The sequence below is a fragment of the Lithobates pipiens genome, unplaced genomic scaffold, assembly GCF_037356315.1.
Source record: "Lithobates pipiens isolate NorthernLeopardFrog02 unplaced genomic scaffold, aLitPip1_a1.2 Scaffold_18, whole genome shotgun sequence".
Taxonomy (NCBI): Eukaryota; Metazoa; Chordata; class Amphibia; order Anura; family Ranidae; genus Lithobates; species Lithobates pipiens.
This window is the reverse complement of record NW_027507758.1, coordinates 331,954,245-331,978,950: the sequence shown is the minus strand read 5'-3', so window position 1 is coordinate 331,978,950 and position 24,706 is coordinate 331,954,245. Positions and strand designations below refer to the sequence as shown.

Sequence of the window (24,706 nt, the reverse complement as noted above, 5' to 3'; positions counted from 1 at the left end):
CAGTTCATACACCAGATTCTTACCAGTCTGTGATCACTTCATTGAGCATGAAAATGACGTGTTTTCTGATGAATCTTGTGGGTTTTTTTTAATCCCCAAATATATTTATCAAAACTTTTTGCTGTGTATTCATGTCAATGATTACTTTTCTTTTGAAGGTTGTTCTAATGCTTATAAAATTACTTTTTCTGGGCTAGAGCTGATTCTAGTATATTTGTTTATAACTGCTTAATGTAGTCTGCTGCACCTGTTATCCAACATTTTGGCCCAGGCTCGGTTGCTTAGCATGAAATCTGTCTGTTTCTCATTACGTGAAAGAAAGATTGACAGAGGTTGATTGTTGTTAACTACACAGAGCTTTACTGGCAGAAATTTAAGAAGCTAGAAAAGTTGGATTACAGCTTGCTTCATATTTTTTTTTTTTTCTCTGAAGCATGCTCAAAGCATACATAATCCAATCGTCACATCTACACACATTAATCAAAACCTTTTTTTTGTGTGTTTGTACAAAAGCGGAACAAGAAATGTTTCCATTAGGATTTTCTTGTATTAAAGATCATACATTTTATAACATTTCCATCCTATCGATATTGGGTTAGATGCCAACACAAATCCGAACTAAGGAAACAAAGGTAATTAAAAGAAAATGTACTCTGCCTTCATTCACATTAGACCTCTTATGGCAGAAAGTGAAGGGTTCTTGCACAGAAACAGATCAGTCAAATTGTCACTGGTTATACAGTTAATTTCTATAGTAATGTTTGCAGCAGTTTTTCTGATAAATGACATTGGCAAATGTATTACAAGGGGGGTGTGGCTTGGCACACAGCTTGGGGATGACAGCACATCGATGGAGCTCCGACACTCACACAGCCTTATTGCCTGACACCTGACTTTCCACCCACAAATGCTTGGCAAACAGCTATACAACACCCCGCACTCTCATTCGCGGAGAGGCGGCCTCAGCAGCATGGAACATCCCGGATTTGTTTAAATCCCGACTTGCGGCCCACAACAGAGCAGCCAGCACAAAGATGGCGCTGACTCACCACGAGGAGGACTTCAGTGGAGAATCAGAATCGGCGCCAGAGGACACAAGTACGGGATCATCCTGCTCTGACGAGCCCCTGACTTATGCTGACATGTCAGGCTTTACAGCAGACATTAAGTCCATTTTCAGCTGTCAACACGGACCTGAAAACAAACCTCATGGTGCTCACTGAGAAGTTGGCATCTGTAGAGAATGCAGGGAAAGAGAGACATGGCTATTCACAGGCTGGAGAAGGGTCTCTGTCACAATCGCAGCACTTCATTGGCATGAATAGGCATCTGGAGGACCTTGACAACCGAGCCAGGAGGAACAACATTAGAGTGAGGGGAATACCAGAAACTGATCAAATTGTTCCAGCTTTACAACACGTTTTCAATAGCCTGTTAGAGAAACAGGAGGATATGGAGATAGAATTTGTTCAGGCCCACAGGGTTTTAAGGCCGCAGGGATCAGACTCTGCCCCTCCAAGAGATATAATCTGCTGTTTACAGAACTTTGCTCTCAAAGACATAATGCGCAAAGCAAGGAGAAATTAACGTATCATATTTAATGGAGAGACTATCGTGCTGTTTCAAGACCACTCTCCAATCACAAAAAATTGCAGGGCGCTGCGACCTTTACTGGACAAGCTGAGAGAAAAGGATCTGAAATACCTGGAGATTTCCATTTGCCCTTGCTGTTACGACGAATGGCCATCAACATGCTCTGCACACTCCGGCAGACCTGCCAGATTTCTGCAAGGTACTGAGTCTGGGCCTAGTGGATCTCACAGATTGGTACTCAGAATTTGCACTACTCCCTATGGGCAGAAGTCCACCTTGGTCTCCATTTGCCTCACCAGAAAAGAGGATCTACAAGATAATGAAACATAATCACAACAGAACCCCTAAAGCTGGTACCCCCAACTCAAGATCTGTGACGGTCCGAGATCAGGAAGAGGAGTAAGAGAATGGTATTGGACTTCCAAGTTTGCTTTCATTATATTTTTTGTTTCATCTTTGGAAGTTTCTTCAGTTTTTACCCTGCAGCATTGAACCACGGTCTGACTGACACACTAACATTCATGATCCCACATTCTACCCTTTCACTAGGGCCCTATTGAGCTTTGTGGGATCCCTTGCTTTAGCCTAGAACTTCATCTATCTCCATCAGATGTTCCTACTTTGTTACAGGTAGTGTAGGCATGATCCACGTATTCATTGGAACTAAGTTTTTATGGTCTGGTTTCGTTCTCTTTCTGCAACGGTCATTTAACTGCTGCAGGAGTTTAATATGACAATGCCTTACTGCTGGCCCTCCACATGACATATTCAGAAGACAGACTGGCCCATTCCCCTGTCTCTGGTGTGTGGCAATCATGGCTCCACATCCTTCAGGTGCGGGTCAGGGTTGGTGGCTGTTGGACTACCTGCAGTAGGCATGTCGTTTTTGCCCCTTTGCTAATTTTTTGAGTAATTCTACAACTCGTCGGGTTGATTTAGTAACACCTGATTAATGTTGCCCTTAAGGCTGTGTGTGTTAGTGTGGCTTAATGCTATAGGATTATTTTTCAATACAAGACTGAATTCTGTTGGTATTCACATACTCACAAAGTTGCCACCTCCCATCTCCCCCACATTGGATCCGGACCCAAATCATGCTGTCTGATTCGGGGTACACTAACTAGAGTTCTATCTAGAGGTGAATCTCTAGCTCTCCTTCACTGATTTGCATCTTTCTAACCTATTTGTATCTTTTGACCACAGTGTTCTTATACCAGTTCTTATTGCTTTTTCTTTTTTTTTTTTTTTGCACTTTAACTAGCGAATATTAGTTTTACTGCATCTGCATTGGTACTTTCCTCCTGAGTTTCCCGGATGGCATACTCATCCTTAGAGCGTGGCCCTGCGGTCCTCTCACACAATGTAAGAAGTTTGAATGTCCCCCTGAGAAGTGATCTACACTCCTTAGGGAACTTAAAGGTCACATTTTGTGTTCCTACAAGAAACCCATTTAAAAACCCACCATGTGCCCAGCCTTATCGATTCATTATTTACCAGAGCATTTTATGTAACTAATGATCATTCTAAATCGAAAGGGGTGTCGATTCTGGTAAGTGGCGATGCTACCTTTGGAACTGTCAGAACAATTGGTAGACCCAGGCGGTTGATTTGTGTTCTTGAAGTGAACATATGGCGGCGCTCCAGTGACATTGGCGAATGTATACTTCCCAAACATAGCACACTTGACGTTCTGTAGGAGTGTTGTCCAGAAATTACAGGGGTTTGCATCAGCATGCATTATACTGGGAGGGGTTTTTAACATCCCCCTAAACCCCCTGATCAATACCTCCAATAGTAAGACCTGCATCTCATATCAAGTTCTCAAACTCAAATCCCGCCTACAATCCCTCCATTTGATAGACTTGTGGCGTTTTCACAGTCCAGACGGTCAGGATTTCATGTTCTATTCAAACCCACATGAACGGTATACATGCCTAGACTACCTCTATCACACAGTGTAACCTACCTGTACTCATAGATGCACACACATGGTATTTAATCAATCTTAGATCATTCGTCAATCTCAACACTTGACTTAGTGAATACTCCCCCTAGATGCCGGACGTGGAGACCGAACTCTGCCTTACTAACTGACCCTACCCTGTTGCCCAAATTCACCATCTCACTTACGGAATTTTTTTTAACCATAACACACCAGACGTGCACCCCTTGGCGATATGGGAAGCACATACATGCACCCTTAGGAGTGAACTGATTAGGATGGGTGCCCAGCGCAAAAGGGAGAGAGAGGCAAATTACATTTCTCGTTGACCACATCAAGAGGGTAGAAACATTGCATAATCCTTGTCTGTTCAAACCGCTAGAGAGCACTTGGAAACTAGGAAGACGCTGCAACAGATTATGGACATTAGAATATAACAATTCCTGCTCTTTAAAAGGAAAGTTTTTATTATGAATCTGGTGATGAAACGGGTAGACTCCTAGCTAGGGCCATGAGGGGACATACCTCAAACAAGAACATCATGGGCATAAAACAGCCTAATGGCACCATAGATGTCACCACTGAAGTGATTGCTAACCATTTCCATAGCTTTTACACAAACCTTTACAATTTACTGCCACAGCATAGAAATCCAGACATGAATGATGAGAGGACACAGATTATCCAAGACCATAGCTGCACCATTCATTGCAATGGGCAGGTGCATTTTGGGAGCGATGTATACAGCACTCCCAAACTGCACTAAAGGTGCTGCTTGCAGGACTTTTCCAAATGTCCCGCAAGTGCACCACCAGGGTATGAAAGCACCCATTGTAATGAATGGGAGGCAGTATTCAGGCGCTTTACAGACGCTATTTCTATTGCTGAAACGCCTGAAAACTGCTTGTGTAAAAGGGGTCTTAGTAAGGAAAAAAAGATGCAATGTATCTTCAAGAGAAAACATTGGCATTGACTGTACAGTGACTGATCACTGGAGGAGGATTTGGATTTTGTGGGAATTTCAGAGACCTAGTTCAACAGCTCTCATGATTGGCAACCATTCAAGGGTATTCTCTTTTATCACAGGGATAGAGAGTAAAGGGGGAGGGTTATGCCTATATATCAAGAATAATGTACAAGTGAATGTGAGAGATGACAGCAATAAGGGAGCTAGGGAGGAGGTGGAATCCTTATGGGTAGAGCTCCAAATGAATGAATTTAAGGGGAAAATAATACTGGGAGTATGTTATAGGCCCCCTAACCTGAGGGAGGAGGGGAAGACGGACCTCTTATCACAATTTGGATTAGCAGCAAGGATGAGAAGTGTTATTGAAATTTTATTTATCCAGACAGACTTGGCGAAGGAAACCATGCATTCGTCTATGGCTCGCCAGTTCCTAAATGTCTTGCAGGACAATCTCATGAGTCAGATGGTAGACACACCAACTAGAAACAAGGCGTTACTAGATCTACTGATTACCAACAATACAAACCTGATCACAGATGTGAATATACGGGGCAATTTAGGAAACGGCGATCACAGGTCAATTGGCTTCACTATAAATCACACAAGTAGGAAACACAAGGGCAATACAAAGACTCTGAATTTCAAGGGTACTTGGGGAACTCAGTCAAGTAATTGCGAGACCATTGTCCCTAATTTTTGCTGACAGCCTACTGACTGGAATGGTACCAGCTGATTGGAGAAAAGCCAATGTAGCACCAATATTTAAAAAAGGGACAAAATACATCCCTGGGAATTAGACCAGTTAGCCTAACATCAATAGTATGCAAGCACTTGGAGCACTATACAGTATAAAAGATTTTATTAATTAAAACTGTATCATTAGCAGTAATCAGCATGGATTCATGAAGAATCGTTCTTGCCAAACCAATCTTCTAACCTATGAGGAGGTGAGCTGCCATCTAGATAAAGGAAGGCTCGTGGATGTGTTGTATCTGGATTTTGCAAAAGCATTTGACACAGTTCCCCATAAACGTTCACTGTACAAAATAAGGTCCGTTGGCATGGACCATAGGTTGAGTACATGGATTGAAAGTTGGCTACAAGAACAAGTTCAGAGGTTGGTGGTAAAGGTTCAGGGGTGGAAAGTGGGGGTCCACCAGGGTTCAGTCCTGGGACCAATCCTGTTTGTTCATAAATGACCTGGGGGATTGTTGTGGAAATTCCACTATACTCTATATGTAATCAATCTCACCTGCACTAATACGTGCCCTCTCAGTCTAATGGTATAATGTATCTTTAAATTACCCATGTCTCCCACATTTCCCCAGTAAACAGACATAATCACCATCTTGGCTCCATCGTTCCTTTATCTGCCCTCCTGGGCAGAGGCTCTTGTTTTTTTATTAACACACAAACAGGCACAAATATGAAGCCCTGGCCTCAACAGTCAATTGCTTCCTCCTTAAGATATGACCAACACAAGAAATCCTTTCAAGCAAGATGAATTTATACAACAACCACCAATGAGTGATGACTAGGGGAGTCTTATGGGTGTGTCTGGGCGGGGGCAGCATGTACGATCTCCAGCCCCCTGTCTCTGTATCATAGGAAGCCTGAGATTATGAATGTTGCTCCCAACCACGATTCAAAGGCTCCCATTTTTACAGTTTGTTCGTGAATCCTTGTCCTGCTTTGTTCAGAGAACAAAACATACCTGGACTATATTACTGTCTCTGTAGATAATCTGCAGGTATAAGCCATGGCCCCCCCAGTTTATTGGTCAGGCATACAGGGGTGACACAAGCGCACATCCGCTAAACTGATAATGTCTTCACAGAGTGAACACATCCCCCCCCCCCCCCCCCAGACCATCGTTCTGTGCATCACACAGGGGCCCTTTGCCAGCGGACATATCCCCACTCTGCAAACACTTCTCTACACCCCCAAGGAGCTTTCCACTACCAAATGAATCTCAACCAGCGTCAGTCTGCCCCAGTCAGCTGTGGGAGTACTAACACTGGGAGACACTATGACAATACATATTAAAATACATCTTCATAAAATTTGCACAATAAGGATGGGGTAAAGAGTTCAACCTTTGTATTCGTGGACAACACTAAGCCAAGCAGGACAATAACTTCTCCGCAGGATGTGGAAACCTTGCAAGAAGATGTGAACAAATGAGTGGGGTGGGCAACTACATGGCAAGAGGTTAATGTAGAAAAATGTAAAATAATGCATTTGAGTGGCAAAAATATGATGATAGGCTCAGCAATGGCATGCAATGTCAAGCTGCTGCTAACAAAGCAAACAGAATATTGCCATGCATTAAAAAGGGGATTAACTCCAGGGATAAAGCGATAATTCTCCCTCTCTACAAGACTTTAGTCCAGCCTCACCTGGAGTATGCTGTCCAGTTCTGGGCACCAGTCCTAAGAAATTATGTGCTGGAAATGGAGGGAGTACAGAGAAGGGCAACATAAAGCCCTGCTAATAAAGGGTCTGGAGGATAGTAGTTATGAAGAAAGGTTGCGAGCACTGAACGTATTCTCTCTGGAGAAAAGATGCTTGAGAGGGGATATGATTTCAATGTACAAATCTTATACTGGTGACCCCACAATAGGGATTAAACTTTTTTTTGCTTAAGGGAGTTTAATAAGACACGTGACCATTCCAAAATTAGAAGAAAAGAGGGTTTAACCTTAAACTGTGTAGAGACTTCTTTACTGTAAGAAAGGCAAGGATGTGGAATTCCCTTCCACAGGTGGTTGTTTCAGCGGGAGGCATCAATAGTTTAAAAAAACTATTGAATAAGCACCTAAACGACCACAACATACAGGTATATACAATGTATTACTGACATTTATAATCGCACACATATGATGCTATTTTTTCAACCTCACCTATGTAACTCCTGAATGTTAGATCACAGAAGTATTAGTATAAACTAGATTAATACAAACCAGTTTGTCCAACATATGTGAGCAGTGTAAATTCCATTAGAATGCTTTCTCCATGCACATGGTCAAATGACAAATTAATAAACAATTTGGAAACCAGATTGGGCTGAAATACAATGTTTATATGCCTTTTGGTGCCAAGTATTTAATCCAGAAACTGTTGAACAGATGACTTATTTATTAACACATTTGAAAATATATTGAACCCTTATGAAAGCAACTCCCCGCATGCATTCTAAATTCTTCATTTTTTTTCTGCAAGCCCTCATTTGTGTCATCTGTCAGATGCTTGGCCAACTATCCTACTAGAATATGGTAACGTGGGGTCACAAGTTCATACCACAAGCGATCTTTAAATCCAACCATATGTTAACTTAAATGTAAGGACATTTTAGTTCTCAGCAGTCAAGCTTTAAGTCTTTCATGTGTGTAAAGACCATACTGAAGAGAGAGATATCCAAATATTGGGATTTAGTTGGTTAAAACATGTACAGCAGTAGATGCATATACTATAATTAAGGTTTACCTCTGGCTATTGAAAAGAAATGGCATTTCCTCCAACTCCACCTGCCTCTAGCCAATCGCACCTTTTTTATTTAAAAAAAACTAAAGTAAGATAACTGAGGCCAATTCTCTTCTCTTGTAGGGTAGGGGTGGATCATTTGTGGAGTGCTTGCATCTGTGTGGGCACCGCCTATAGGCAGTTGGCTAAAAACTGGGTTTACAGAGTCCTTTTAGTTTTAACGGAACAGCAATGTGATGTCATGCGGGAGCTATGACAAGACTGGTCAGGAGAATAGCAGAAAACACTGAAGATGCTCATATGAATGCAGATTCTGGTAAATAGGATGTAAAAGCATCTTTTTGATTAGCTGGTTGGCAGGAGGCCTGAGAAATAAGTTTGGAGGAGATTTCAGAATTCCTGCCCCCTCCTTTATAGTCTTCTCCCTACATTTTCCATTAACCTCCCTGGCGGTGATCCTGAGTCTGGCTCAGGTTGGGATTTTAGTATCATAAGCGGTAACCCCGAGCCAGACTCGGGATCGCATCGCTGGATACAGGGAGGACACAGGGAGAAGTTACTTACCTTGTCCCCTGGATCCAGCGATGTCCTCCGCGCTGTGTGATCGAGCTGTCCTTCGCTCGATTTACAGTGCCCAAATGCCGCCGATCTCCATTCCCTGCGACGTTACGGCGCACGGGCGCGGAGATCGGCGGAAAATTCAGAAAAGTAAAAACACACAAAACACACACAGTACTGTAATCTTACAGATTACAGTACTGTATAAAAAAAAATTACACACCCCCTTTGTCCCTAGTGGTCTGTGCAGTGCCCTGCATGCACTTTTATATTATAAATGCAGTTTTTTTCTGCCTGGAATTTGGAGATTGTCCATAGCAACCAAAAAGTGCCCCTTTATGTCAAAAGTGATTTTAGACCAACAAGAAAACAGCGATTATAATTACTTGCAGAATTGAGTGACAGCGATTTGTGGGGAAATTCATAATCGAACACTAAATCTAATGACAGCGACAATTCTGTAAATGAGCAAATTTCTATGTTTTTGGATTTGATTACATTATTGAATAATTTTTATTATTTATTATATTATAAACTTTATCATACCCGGGATGTCTGCTAGACCTGGTTTTGAACAGATTTAAGAGAGTTATTCCTAAGATTTACAGAACTACAATATAAAACGCCAAATTTCCATGCAAAATAATTGTACCGCTTTCAGCACCTAAAACCAGAACTAATCATACCGCCAGGGAGGTTAAGCAAACTAAATGTAATATAAAATTGGGGAAGTGAGACCCCAGTGTAATTTCAATGTATTCTCTAAATCAGATAAGTGAACCTGGGATTGTTTTGCTGGAGTCTGCGCTAAAGAGTGATTAAACTACTGGTATCTTTGATGTATCTGTTAAAATGGCATTACTTTATTGGCACCCTCGTCCACTTTCTAATGTTGGCTTTATTTCATGCAACTCGCAAACAAAAAATTAATCAAAGTTTTATCCTTGGGGAAATGATCATGAACACTATCTGTTTCAAGCTCTTGGTTCCTTCAAAATCAAAGGCAGTGTCTCAGTGACTGTTGCAGTTGGACCAGAGCTGTTCTGTAATTGTAGAAATTTTCTTTTGTTATATGGCATATACTGGTTTAGACTTTCAATATCATTTATATTTCATTATGAGTTGAAATAGTAGAGGTTAACAATCAAACAAAAAAACTGAAAATTTGAGGGCTGCAAACCTAATAATATGCTAGTGTATATAATAATTTAAAATCTTTTTTTAAAGCCAGTGTTGCTTTAATTTTACTTGATAGGCTGTTGCAGTGGGTTTGGATTATTTCTATTTTTTTATCCGTGCAATTTTAAGGGTGTATTTTACATTTGTTCTGCTATTTTATATACAAGTATACAGACTTTCAATAACTGAAACTCCATAGAGCCGTACTGAAAAGCGAAACTGAAAAGAGCAGATGGGGATAGGATGTATCACCCCTGCCTCATTCTGTTGTATATGTGCATAAGTGTTGCTATTGAGCTCAAATTTTTTTTAATTTTTTTTAATGAGCAGGTAAGAATAGGAAGGTAAACATAGCTGCAGAAGCCTATGGCCCCCTAGCTGGCTGGAAATGTGAATATGAAACATTCCATATTTGTCAGGCTATCCGAAAATGAATTAGGAAAAATATATGAAAACGCTCTAGGTAGTAAAGTTGACAGCCCTCGGCCATGCATATAAAATAGATCAATTAAAAAAATATATTGTATTTCTCTCCTATCATGTCCCTATCTAGGTGAAAATCTAAACGGTGTCTCTTTCCCTAAACTGGATGTGTTAATATAAGGGGTGAAGAGCATGAGCGATAAAGAGAACTCTTCTCTTTGGAAGCCAACACATCTGAAAGTGTTGAACTCTTGTGTCACCTTTTAATTTCAGGTGTTTGTCGCTGACCCCTGCATCACTAACAGGACCTAGTAGTGATGTAATGACTTGTGGGAGGAACCACTGAGTTCAGGGGGTACACAAGATCGACACTCTTCAAGCAGAAGTGTATTTTATAGGGCAGGCATTTTCTTTACAGGGGACTATTTTATTAAATTTTTTAGTTTGACAGGGTTGCCTTTACAATTACGCATTGTTTTGTGGTTCCTTTTGTGGTAATTAATGGTCCATCATCTACCCCAGTGACAAGAGAAATACAGAGGGAGGGGGAATGTCTCAAGCTGTCAAGCTCTGCAATTCTCTAGCTGTATGTCTATGGAAAGTGTTCACAGCCAAGACAAGTTGCACTTGTGAATCAGCCATCTTCTTCAAATCTGTTGTCATATTGACCACAGCACAAGGGTAAGGGGGCACATCAGACCTGATAACCATGGCTAGAAAGCACTTGGTAACGTGGGACAAAGTAATGCATGTTCTTTGTCCCATAGGGGACAGGACTGTAAAAATAGGATAGATCTTGGAGTTTTAGATTTACAAGTTAAAGGAGCAAGATGAGGTCTTAATTTTGAAAAGCATTTGTTTTTTTTCTTAAAGTTTTAGTTTGAAACAACAAAGCTTTTACAATAGCCATATATAAACATGTTGACAATGTAAGTAGCATTTAGGCTGACAATACACAGCTTGAATTCTGGGCATTTCCTGCTGAATCCGTACTGTGCATGGCCCTCTCGGCCAAATAGTGACTGCATTCTATAAGATGCAGTCAGCGTCTATGCATTCAAGCAAAACCAGGGTGCTAAGGCTGCTTAACTACAATAGCCAGCAGCCTAGATTATTCCATTCATGCTGTTTAATGTAGGTGAACTAATCTGAAGGAAAGAAGACTAGCCATGTATGACTATCATTAGACTTAAGGACACATTCACTTTTCAGAGCATGTTACACGGTACACCTATAATTTGGTGTGACATGCTCCAGATCTGCTCCCTGCATCCCGGATTCCCCTCCTCCCTGTGACAGTAGACAGTGTATCCTCTCCCCACAACCGTTGTCATGTTTAAAAAAAATAGTGTTGCCATGTTGGGCTCCACCACATCATTAGAAATGATTCTGTGAATAAAAGAACATAATATACTGTCATTCATTATAGTTCTTATAAGGCGAGAGCTCTAATGAATGCTCTTAGTTCATTCACAAGCCCTGCAGCTTGTAAACAGGCTGAAAGCTGCAGTGCTTGTCTGCAGGATCCTGACATTGCAGGTGCAAAGCTTTTCAGACTCCTGCAGGAAAAAATAATTCATTTTTTTTTTCCTGCAAAAATATATGCTCTCTTTCCCAAAAGGACAACTTGGACTTTAAGAGGTTGCACTCTAATATGATTAGCTAATGAATCCTAAAAAAAAAAAATATACAGTCCGAATGAAACTGTCTCAAAATGCTGGAACATTTAGCCAATACAGCTAGCTGTCTTGGTTCATATGAAAGATAACCCTTGATTGGTTGCAGTGGGTAAGTATGTCAATTAGTTTCTATTTCTCCAAATAACATTTTCAAAATTTGGTTTTGCAGATGTTAATACATAAATATGTTTTAGAATTCAGTTCTGGCTTATGTTTGCCCTTTAAGTTAAAGCTTGTGAGCCTTCACAACTTCATGGAAAACAGTAATTAACTTACAACATGTTTTTATCTTGTATAAATGGTCAGTTTATTAAACTGCTAATTTAATGTTGTTCAGACGTCTTTCCAGCTGTGCATATTTTTGAAAACGGATATTATCAGTGACATTTTGGCAATCTGAAAACCTCATAGCGTGAACCCAACTAATATTTGTCAATACTCACTCTGTGCCTTTTCAACTCATTTACAGGAGGAGTGTTTCTTGAATCTTGAAGCTCCTATAGCCAGAGTATGTGGATATGACACTCCATTTCCTCACATCTTTGAACCTTTCTATATACCTGATAAATGGAAATGCTTTGACGCACTACGAAAAATGATTAACTTCTGAACTAAGCAATACCATTTCAGTAAGTATTTTGTTATAATGACAAAGTATAATATATTATTTTGAGCACTGCAATTCTTAATTTGTTTTCACTTTTGCCTTAAAAGATTTATAAGGAGAATTATTATTTTTTTTCTTTAGAGCCAGTTCACATCAGAATGCAGTGCAGGAAAAGCACATTCTGTATGCATTTCCTGCACCGGTCTTAAAATGCACTGCCTTTACAATCTGATGTGGATGCCAATGTAACATTTGCAGCACCCCAAATACAGATCACAAATACAGTGCATTTGTGGGCACCAAATTGCATGATACTGCAGTACCATGTGATTTGGTGTGACACATTTCCTAACATTTAGTACATGCACTACTTTCTCTGCATACTGGTGCAATTTCAGCCCATTCAAATGAATGGGCTGCAAAATCATGCCATACGGGGACCATGAAGAATAGTATAGGAACATGTGCCACGTTCCTGTGTGAGCTGGCCCTTCATTGTGCAAAAAAAGATTGTTTTTTTTTTTTATATATTTTTTATATTTTTTTTTTAATATTTTTTAATGAAAGGCTTGCATGGTGTACAGATAAAGCAGACATTGGGTAACAATGACAGACATTCATGTGTCCACTTACAGTCTACATCATAATAATAGAATTGTACACGGCAACCCTCTAAACACCAGAGGCAAAAAATAATTTTTGACTTTTAAAACCCTTTTCTTGGCGTATATTACAGGACATGGGATCTCCGTTTTAGACTATGGGTTATGCAGCTACATTAGGGTTATTGGACATCGGCAAACAAAGCTCTACACACAGCCCAACATAACCCCTCCCACTCTCAGCAAGCCTCATTTTTTTTTTTTTAGCATGCAATAAGGAGTAAATCAGGATGAGGCTAATAACCTTACCGTAAAGGCTCTAGGAGTGAGCGTACAGAAAACATTATCTAGATTGGGCATATTTTTTAAAACCTAGGTTGGTGACTGACATAGGTTCTTCCAGGGAAAGACCTGTGCAACTGCATCAATAAGGATAGAAATTGTATTCTTAGGCTTGGGAGGAATATCAGCAGACTGGTCCTCCTCCTATGCTGAATTATCAGAACTAGGTAAGAGGACTTCCGCCTTCTCTTCAGAAGCCACAGAAGCTATAAGAGCGTAAATGGAGATGGACTATGGAGGAAAGAGGGGGGGGGGGGGAGAGAGAATAAGTGAAGGCTAATAGAATTGAGACCTTTTGGGGAGATGCTACAGACCCCCTTAACTGTTAACTGAGTGTGAGCTGGCAAGCCCTGCTGTCCTTTTCATGACCTCTACCACAGAGCAGGAAGGGTTAAGCCTTCTGTAACTAGTCCTTTTAGGCAGCAGGAGTGTGGAATGTCCAAGAATCACTGGGCTGTGTAAAGGCGGTGAGCCAGGGATCAGAGAAACCAAACTGCTGCACACTTGAGTAGACAAAATCGTGTGTGCATGCAAAGTGGATCTCTGAGAAGAAGCTTATTGCAGATTCAGGAGCATGGGATAAGCAATAAGTCAAATGGACAAACCAGCCAGCCCCACCCATTGAATGTTTAACACAAGGTGTGATAGGTATAATGTAATATATCCAGACATTTAAAGTGTGTGTTTGGGGGGTATAAATGGTTTAGAGCTTTTTTTCTTGCACGTAGGACAGCAATATACATTTTCTTTCCTTCCCTTCTGAAATTACTTTCCTGCCAATCTGAAAGTGGAAAAAACATTGGGCCAGAATCTCTCATTTTTATAAAGACAGGCTATTGTTCTGGTGTGTGGTGTATGCATCTACAACTTTGAGCGATTCTGTAGTAACATGCATCCTGCAGTTTTACAAAATAAATTCTGTGTCCCAGTGGCCACACAGTCAGAGAAAATCTCTCCAAAGATCAAACCGGGCAGAAGTTGTAGTCTTCCTATTTGTAAGATTTGTCTCATATCGTTTCCTGTTGACTGCACAGAACGTAAAGTGAGATCTCGCTAAAAGGGATGCAACAATAAAAATCTGACCTTTCTAACCAAAATTTTTAAAACAAAAAAAATGAAATGTGGCTAGAGTCAAACTATGTACCAAAAGAAATTAGATAAATGTTGGATTAAAAAAATCACGACATTAAGTAATAGGAAATCTATCTCGCCACAAGTACCAATAGACTTATATCAAGCAGGGATGGCCACACCAATTGTAAGTTGGCTGATTCATGCTGAACTGGCCACATTTTTAAGAGTATATAGCCCAGTGATTCTCCACTAGGGTTCCTCCAAAGGTTGCTAGGGGTACCTTCAGCATTGGGCAACTTCTGCCTCAGTTAAGTTCCCACTGACTCCATTGATCTTTTTAGCTATCTGTAAGGAGGTAATTCTTCCCACTGACCATCACACTAATGTATCGTGAGTTGTAGATTTCTAATTTTTAGCAGGGGTTCCCCGAGACCAGAGAACTATTTCAAGGATTCCTTTGTGTTGAAAAGCTTGAGAAAGGCTGATATAGCCCCTAGGGATGAGCTCAGGTGTGTTCACATGGAACACGTGCAGAGCCCGCCAGGAAGTCAGCAGGGCGCTGCGCTAATCACAGGCAGTGAGACATTGCCCCGATGTGCGGCTGCAGAGATCGGGCAATGTCTCATTGCCTGTGATTAGCGCAGCGCTGTGCCGACTTCCTGGCGGGCTCTGCACGTGTTCCATGCGAACACGCCTGAGCTCATCCCTAATAGCCAGCTTAAAGTAGCTTGCATAGAGACGTAATTTGTTTGAATAAACCATCTGATAAATTATCGATGAGCCAATGCTGATGAGGCGTGAACAGACTTCTTTTATCAAATAGCAAACAGAGAGCCTAAAGCTGGCCAGAAAAGGAATAGATTTTTTTTAAAAAGCTTAGGAAAGTTCTCAGAACTTTCTTAGAACATTCAAATGTTTGAAAGATTTCATTCGGTTGTAACATTTTATTCTAGAATGAATGGGCTTTACCGAACAAAAAACGCGTAGACTGTTAGAAATTGGGTAGCTTGAGAAACATTTTTCATCCTGCTCCTTCAAATTTTCTCCCCACTGTGGCCAAAATCAAACACCAATTTGACTCACTAATGATTAGAAAATTTAACAAACTTTCTTAGAATGTTCATTTCCTAAGAATTTTTGTTCAAAATTCTTCCCATCTATGACCAGCTTTAAGCTGGTGAAAAGCATCAATGCTGCACATTTTGAATTAAAATCTGAAAGAAAAATCTTCTGCTACATTTCATATTTACCTGACAAAATGTAGGTCGTCGTCTTAGATCTGACCATGACAAAGATTTTAGTAGAAAACCCTACATATTGGATACCCTTTAATGAGGAACTGAGCTGTGCAGACTGTGCACAGAAAGGTAGTCGGAGGACAAAGACCTAGTCAACAGTGTTGCTTACATCTATCTGTAAGTGATCTTTTCCCAATCACTGGCAAACTGTGCTGCCTTCTGCACTCTGGCTCTGACATTAAGACACAAACACCTGCCATTACCTAGATGGCAGACCCCCACAAAGACTGCAGCAAAGAGAACAGTGAGCAGCACAGTAGTGATATTACCAAATCTACTGAAATTAGCTGTCCGAGGCAACAGTTCCTTAATCTCTCACTGCAGATATACAGATATGGGGCTATAGACACAGCAGTGACACGTACCAGAAAGTGCACTACTTTTTTTCAGGCGAAATTGCCGGTAAAGGGTGCATTTTTCAAAATCATCTTGGGTACAGTTAATATTTCTAAATGATCCTTGTAACAGCAGATTTTCTAATTTGTACATGCATCACAATAACCGCTATTTTGTGTGATCAGATATTATAATTTTTGTTTTACAGAGCTTTTCTGGATTACAAGACTGTATGTGTATCAACTGTGTAAATGGTTTTACTGGATAAGGTTTTGAGGTCAACACTACTAAGAATCCGTAATAAAAAGTATAGAGTTTTTGAGTAAAGCAAAATGAATTGACCATTCCCTGGAAGGATTTTTCTATTCTACTCTATTAAATCACATATAGAACAAAATACAAAACCGAATAAATGATTATTTAATAAACAACAAATTGTAATGGTGTTTTTTTTTTTTCATACTTTACAAAACATCCTATAAGTCTATCCATTAAACCTTGTTAAATAGCTGAAAATATTAATTTAATGAGGATGTGTTTTAGTTTTACTATTTTGTGTATTTAGTTCAAATCCATGAACATCCTACAGACGAATACCCTCATCTATACCGATGGTGGAAACCAGGTGAAAGAGAGCCATAGCAAAAGCTTAGACAACATTTGCTTTGCTGAAAGCTCGCCCTCAATCTGGTAGTGACAAGACTCCCTTTGCACGGGAACAGGACCCAATTTTAACACCAGTCTCTACATATGGTTCTAGCTCAGCCACACAATTGGCCTACTGGACTAAGACTGACTTTTCTGAAAGTGTGTAACAATTCACCAGACAAATGCCTTTAATAGAACCATCTCTGTCCAAGGCTTAAAAGCACCATGCTCCTTCTCCAGCTCCTCTGTTTCCAGATAGGCCGACCTTAGAGAATGAAGAAGACCTGAAGCCTGTATTTGAAGAGGCCATGGAAGATTTCTCACCCCCAGGCCTCCTATGCACCTGATGCTATGGTTGTATGCACTATGCTTGCCAATGTATTTATACTTCTGCTGTGTGCAAAAACCTGGGCATTGTCATATTTGAATCACCCTCTGTCGTTTCATGCCCCTTTTGGGTACCTGCTAAATCAAAAACATTCCCTATTCATGAATATATAGAATGGTAAATTTATGACAATTGGGTCACTCTAAGCCCTTGTACACACGGTCGGAGATTCCGACAGAATGTGTCCTATCGGACCGTTTTGTCGGATATTCCGACTGTGTGTGGTCTCCATCGGACTGTTTGTCGGAATATCCGACGGACCAACTTTTCCAACTTGCCGGTAAAATTTTCCAACAAAATGCTCCGATCGGACATACTCCGATCATGTGTAGCCTACTCCGACGGACAAAGTGCCACGCATGCTCAGATCAAATTCCTAGACCAAAGCTATTGGCTACTAGCCTGAACGTAGTCCCGTCGTAACCAAATAACGTCATCGCGTATCAGATTTTCCGACAACTTAGTCTGACCGTGTGTATGCAACATCACTTCCGGACCTCTTCCGGAATTAATCCGTCGGATTTGGTTGTCGGAATCTCCGACCGTGTGTACAAGGGCTTAAAGATTTTAACCCTTCTGAAAATCATTGCTGAGCTCTATTCAGTGGAAAGGAGTTCACACAGTGGTTTTTTCCATAGTAGACCCTGCCTTCTCAGTCTCACACAAACATCTCACTGTATAAATGGAGGATGTGCCTTCATTCAAAGATTCTAAATAGAGCAAATTTGAGCTGCTCAGGATTAGGCAATGAACAACTAACAGCATCCTGTTTTCCAGGACCATACTTTTACTGAGCAATTACTTTGTCGTGCTGTTGTGTGGATGCCCTAGAACAGTGGTTCTCAACTCCTTTCTTCAGGACCCACTAACAGGCCAGATTTTAAGTATTACCTTGGGGAGATGCAGACTGGAATACTGAAATCACTGAGGAACAGATTATATCACCTGATCTATTTTAGTTATCTTGTAAACCTGGCCTGTTAGTGAGTCCTGAGGACAGGAGTTGAGAACTACTGCCCTAGAACAAGTCATGACACAAATTTCCAGAATGTCTGATTTTCATTCAAATGAACAGAATCCTGTGGCTCAAAGCCTGGTCAACTTTAAGCTCCTGGCAAGACACCTCTTGTACTATGCCCTTTGATGGAATATGTCTCTCAGATGAGGCACTTGACAAATTCATTAAAGGTGCAAGCCAGAACAATTGTAACCACTAGTACTTTTAACATGCAATTAATATGCTTAGTATAAGAGCTGGCAGCATACCATAAGATATTTTTGCCATAAAAAAATGTGAATTGCCAAAACAGTCTAGTTGGGTGCTTTAAGTTTACGCTCTCTCTGAGCCCGTCCAGTGGAAGTGTCACTCTTGCTGTGCTTTCTGAGAGAGGGTACTTAAGATGCGGATGTCACGTGGTTCAGGCTAGCCCGAGGCAAGGAAACTAAAGAGGGATTCCAAGGTGGTCCGGTGCAGTCTTCGATGGTTGGAGAGGCCCAGAAACTTTGTAGCTATCCAGGGGAGGACTCAGAAGAAGGCCACGTATGGGTTGGCTTCTTATCAAGAGCCTGGAGGGGCTGAAGTATCTAAGCGAATCCAGTCTCGTGGGTATCGCCAAGCTGGCTGAAAGATCCAGGTATCACACAAGTGTTCCACAAGTTTTCGTTTCCTTAAGTTCTACAACACCATCTGTCGCAGAGACGTATTCCTGTAAGTTCTACAACGACGTCTGTGGCAGAAACTTGTTCCTGAGTAAAGCACCTTGTTGGCTGCTAGGCCTTGAGAGACCGGGACTATCCAACCTGAGTGAACATCCAGTTGTGAATGGCTATTCTCTGGATTTAGTCAAAGCAAGAAAGTCCTTCATTATTGACTTTGACACTAAGAGTACCTGAATTTCCTTCCTAACCCTCTGATCCTATTGTAATAGACTGTTCGTTGTCTGTTTCTTTGCAATAAAAATCCCTTTATGCGGATCTGTCAGTCTCTAGAGTTACTGGGCATCCATGCTTCAACCCCTAAGCCTTAATTCAGCCCTTCCTTTTGGTACAAGACTTGACCCACAAAGCCAACCATGTCTTTCTCAAAGCCCACTTCCCTTATAAGGGGCACTCTCACTCCTAAGAATAGGGGGGGGGGGGTGTCTGTTACAGTTTGCTTATCTCTGGTTTACATATCCCAAGCCTGTGGGGTCAATCAGTTTTCTAAGGGGTGCAAAACTTTACCTCACTGCTACTTTTCTCAAATTAGCCAAAATCTGCTCAAGAACAGTGTGATTTTCAGAATGGCAAAACCTCTCTTGTCCCATGGGGTAGTGGCGACAGTACCTCTACAGGTTCAAAGGATTCTATTCTGAACTGTTCACGGTACCAAAGCCCAGTGGGGGTGTTCTGCCTATCCTGGATCTAAAATCCATAAAGAAATATCTTCAAATCCCAGAATTTCATTTCAAATTTACAAAGGTCAGTTTTCTCTCTGAGACGAGAATACTTGGCATTTGTAGACATCCAGGATGCTTACCTGCATATTCAGATTTATCATCCACCTCAACATTTTCTGTGCTTTGCAGTTGACGATGAGCATATACAGTTTATTGCACTGTAATTTGGCCTATCATTTGCTTCTAGAGTATTCCCAAAGAGCCCTTGCTCTCCTTCTTGCTAGTCTAAAAACTCTGGCCATTGAGGCTACAGGTTACTCCTTCATAGGATTCATTTCCCATTCAGATATCTGCAAATGTCCATAAGAAAATTTAATGCTTCAGGCTTTTGGGTCTGCTCTCCTACTCTCCATCGGAAATACATGGGCCTGACTCTAGACACAGCCCATGCAAATGTCTTCCATCCAGAGAAAAAACAGCTTTTTTTCAAATCTCACACTCGGGACTTAAGTTCAAAGAGGTGTTCTCTGTGAGATTCTCCATGGGAGTTCTAGGTTTCTTGGCAGCCTCCTTTTAAGGCTTTTCTTTTCACACAGCTTCATTTAAGACCTCTCAACATCTTGTTGGCATGAAACAAACATGCTCTTTCTCTCGACCTACCATGCTCCTTGCCAGCCAAGCAAGGACTTACTTGGTGTATCTCCAGTCCATCCTTAACAATAAAGTTGTTCTTTGCATATCACTGCAAAGTGATAACAGATCCTACTCTCTCAGGCTGGAAGGGGTGTTCCAAATCCCACAATTAAGGGAGCATGGTCTTCAGTGAAAGCCAAGCTCCCTATCAACATCTTGGAGCTCAGAGTGATAACAATGGAACTGCAACCCTGGTCCTTTCTGCAAGGACACCTAGTCAGGGTGCTCCCCCCCCCTTTACACAAATCACAGAGGGAGGGGGGGCACCAGATTCATGTAGCCTTTAAGGAAGCAAGCCAGAGCATCTCATGGAAAGAGAAACACTTGTTCACACTCCAGGTGACTGATTACCTCAGCTGTCACTGCCTGAACCAGGGGCAATGGGCATTTCAACCTGATGTGTCAGAGATGGGAGACTTTAGACATGGCTATTCTGGCCTTCAGAGTCATCAATAAGGTAACTCTGTTCGTAGCCAGATCAAGGATTCTTTAGCACTTGCATAGTATTCTTTTAGAATTCCCCAGTCTCAGTTCAGGCTCATCTGTGTCTTCCCTCCAGTGTAAATTCTCTCACATCTGTTCCACGAAATTATGCCAGAAAAGGAACTGGTAATTCTCATTGAACCAATATAGTGTATCGCTAACCTCAATATACATAAACAATAGTCTATTTAACACATCTAATAATACAAAATATTTGTCCCAAAAAATATAACAGTGCTTTTGTGTACCCCCCCCCAACAGGGCTGATGATCATACATAGAATTAATCTGGCCCTCCCTCTTTGCTTGATCCCATATTCTGCTCAAATATAACATACACTATATTACCAAAAGTACTGGGACGCCTGCCTTTACACACATGTGAACTTTAAGGGCATCCCTGTCTTAGTCCATATGGTTCAGTATTGAGTTGGCCCACTCTTTTGCAGCTATAACAGCTTCAACGCTTCTGAGAAGGCTGTCCACAAGGTTTAGGAGTGTTTCTATAGGAATGTTTGCCCATTCTTCCAGAAGCACATTTGTGAGATGTGGGTGAGAAGGCCTGGCTTGCGGTCTTCGCTCTAATTCATCTCAAAGGGGTTGTGTCAGGTTGAGGTCAGTCAAGTTCCTCCACCCCATACTCTCTCATCCATGTCTTTATGGACCTTGCTTTGTGCACTGGTCCAAATAATTTGGAGGGGGGGGGGTTTGATGTGGGGTTGTTTTCCAGGGGTTGGGCTTGGGCCCCTTAGTTCCAGTGACGGGAACAATTTTATGCTCCCAACTTTGTGGGAACAGTTTGGGGAGGGCCCCTCCCTGGTCCAACATGACTGCCAGAAGAGTTGAAGCTGTTATAGCTGCAGAGGGTGAGCCAACTCAATATTGAACCCTACGGACTAAGACTTGGATGCCATTAAAGTTCATGTGCATATAAAGGCAGGTGTCCCAATGGGCTGACTGCATTTGTTCTAGTGGACGTATGATAAAAAAAAAACTGGTCCAAATGAACTATTTACTGCTCTAAGTGCTGTAAGAACTGTATATAGCTGAAGCTACATACAGTACACAGTGCTGGGTTCTGACTGTGAGGTGGACATATTCTGGTGAAACAGACGGGATGTCTCTCACTCCGGCGTGTTTGAAAGTCCCCGTGCCTGCCAGGAAGCTGACACTCAGCAGTGCTAATCACAGGCAGTGAGACATTTCCTGAGCTGTGCAGCTGCTAATCGGGAAATGTCTCACTGCCTGTGATTTAGTGCTGAGGAGTGTCAGCTTCCTGGCGGGCATAGGCACATGGTCTTGTGAACACGCCTGAGCTCATCCTTAATACAGTTCATACAGCAATTAGAGCCAATGCAGCACTTATTGAAGAAAATAGTTTGGTTTGTTTAACCGCTTCAGCCCCAAAATATTTTACCCCCTTCCTGACCAGAGCATTTTTTGATTCGGCACTGCATTGCTTTAACTGACAATTGCATGGTCGTGCAACTTTACACCAAAACAAAATTGACGTACTTTTTTTTCCCCCCTACAAATAGAGCTTTCTTTTGGTGGTATTTGATCACCTCTGTGGTTATTTTTTGCGCTATAAACAAAAAAGAGTGCATTTTTTTTATTTTTTTATTTTTAAAAGCTATACTTTTTACTTTTTGCTATAATATCCCCCAAAAATATATAAAAAAAATAGTTTTCCTCAGTTTAGGCCGATATGTATTCTTCTACATATTTTTGGTAAAAAAAAATTGGAATAAGCGTATATTGATTGGTTTGCGCAAAAGTTATAGCATCTACAAAATAGAGGATAGATTTATGGCATTTTTATTATTAATTTTTTTATTAGTAATGGCGGCGATCTGCGATATTTATCGTGACTGCATCATGACTTTGTGTGTGATTAGTGGTTGGGCACAAAAATTACATACAGGCTAACTTCGTGTGTATAGGTGCGTTTTTGCCGCATTGGCCTCTTCCCCCATCCACACATTCTAGGTGAATGGGAGAATCCTTGCTGCTACGCCATTATAGTCTTACAGCAGAGAAGTGTCCCCCTCTATCAGAATACAGAGATCAACACTTCAGCCCCTAATCAAGCAGCTCTTGTCCGAAATGGTGGTTGAATTGATATATTGACTTCTGTTCAACTGCAGTAGCAACACTTGGGTTGAAATTTGGCAAGTACACATGGAACTGGCAGAATTTTGATCCATCTACAGTATGTCACCTGTACAGGTATATTCCTACTATGAACCAGGGCTTTTTTTTCAGCCGGAGCTCACAAACTATCTTCCGGAACCTCTGGCAGCCTTCTTCTCTCCTCTCCAGCCTGTCATTTAATACTGAAGCTAGTAGAGGAAGTTTTCTGCACAGCACACTTCCTCTACCGTTGTGAAAATTGGTGTAAACTCTGTGCTAAATAATTACTAAACTTAAATTGCTATATAATTATTAAAATTAATATGGTGCTGCTCCCCTTCAAAGAATAATAAACTCCTAATTTCTGAATAAATAATATATAGGGGGTGCTATTACGAAAATTAACGTGATTTGAATGCTCTATTACTACCAATCAATAATAATTTTTACCACTATTCAACAAATAAAAATTGTACAGTGATCCATGCGTGACTCCATTGTGATAATTAAATATTCATATTTCAAAAACGAAACAAAATGCAAAACACCCTGGTGACACCAGATATTACAAAGTAAAAATAAAGTCCCATGTATTACAAAGTGTCCCAATATATAAATTGTTTAGACATAATTGTGATTCCAACACACAAAACGACTATAGATCTTTTTAATAGAAGAATGACTCCAACACGTTCCACGTGATCCTTTACCACAGCCTACGTAATCAACACCCAAACGTGACTGTAATATAGTTCTGCTTATCAGATGTTATTGACTACTTTACTGAAAAAGTCAATAATCACTTATGCAGGATTGTGCCTGCTCACATAAGATGACCTGGAAATGGTTAAGCCCTTCCTCCTCACAGACAAATATGGGATATGAAAAACAGAGAGCCTCCATAGCGTAAGACAGTTTTATTAAAAATGATAAATATTGTTAAGCCAAATGGCCCCTTACTTCTAAAAGTGCCTTTTCCCCGGCACTGGGGCTGCTGGCATTTCTGTGATGGCAATGTTTCCGTACTTTCCTCCACAGATGGCGTGCATTCCACACGCTCACGCCGCTAACCAGGGGAACCGGATATCGTACGTACTAACGTGACCAGGCACTGCTTCCGATGTATGTTTCATTGGTTACTGTCTTCAGGGGGGCGTGTCCCAACCTTCTGCTGCTGCTGCAGTGATTCCAGAGGAAGCTTCCATCCCTGCCTGCCGCCACTGCTCAGCCTTTGTAGCATGGAGCAGAGGAAGCCTGAAACGCCTTCTCAGCTCTGTGCTACAGTAGGGGGAGCGCTCCAGTCCACTGCACTGTGCAGAAAAAAAAACCTGCACATACCATGGAGAGCAGTGAGGGATCTGTCCCTGTGAAAATGAGGGAGAGCTTTGCAGAGACCCGAGTTCATTCAGAGAGGAGTACACTGTGGAAATGTGTGGGGGAGGGGGAATATGTGGAGAGAGGTAAAGTTTGTGTGTGTTTAGCAGAGGGGAGAGCATTGTACACAGAGGAGAGCTGGGGGAAACTTGTGATGAGAGGGAAGCTGAGAAAGTATGTGTGTGGAGGAGGGGGAGGTCAGCAGAGATGAGAGCTGGGGGGATTTGCGATGAGTAGAGCTGGGGTGATTTGTGATGAGAAGAGAACTAGGAGGGGATTTGTGATGTGAGGAGAGCTGGGGGGGTTTCGGGGAACTTTCCTTATGTGATACACAGTTCTAAGCCTTAACTTATTACAATTTTTTTGCCCCGCTGTAAATCTCTCCTCTAAGGAAGGTGTGGTTGCAGTGGAGTTTAGGCGTGGTTGGGGTGGAGAGAGGGTGAGTTCATGCACATTTTCTCTGAGAGAAAAAGCCCTACTATGAACTATGGTACTACACTGGCCTATGGTGCCCTAATTATTGAAGG

The 24,706-nt window shown here is 41.4% G+C and overlaps 1 protein-coding gene across 1 annotated transcript in view; it reads left to right on the top strand.

Moving 5' to 3' along the window:
- The window catches only part of BCKDHB (branched chain keto acid dehydrogenase E1 subunit beta), a 283,203-nt gene extending 266,685 nt beyond the window's left edge, over positions 1-16,518 (top strand). Inside the window, 2 exon segments of the mRNA XM_077487334.1 lie at positions 12,294-12,453; positions 16,292-16,518. Coding sequence (XP_077343460.1) covers positions 12,294-12,434 — 141 coding nt within the window. The 3' untranslated portion in view covers positions 12,435-12,453; positions 16,292-16,518.
- The last annotated feature ends 8,188 nt before the right edge of the window (positions 16,519-24,706 follow it).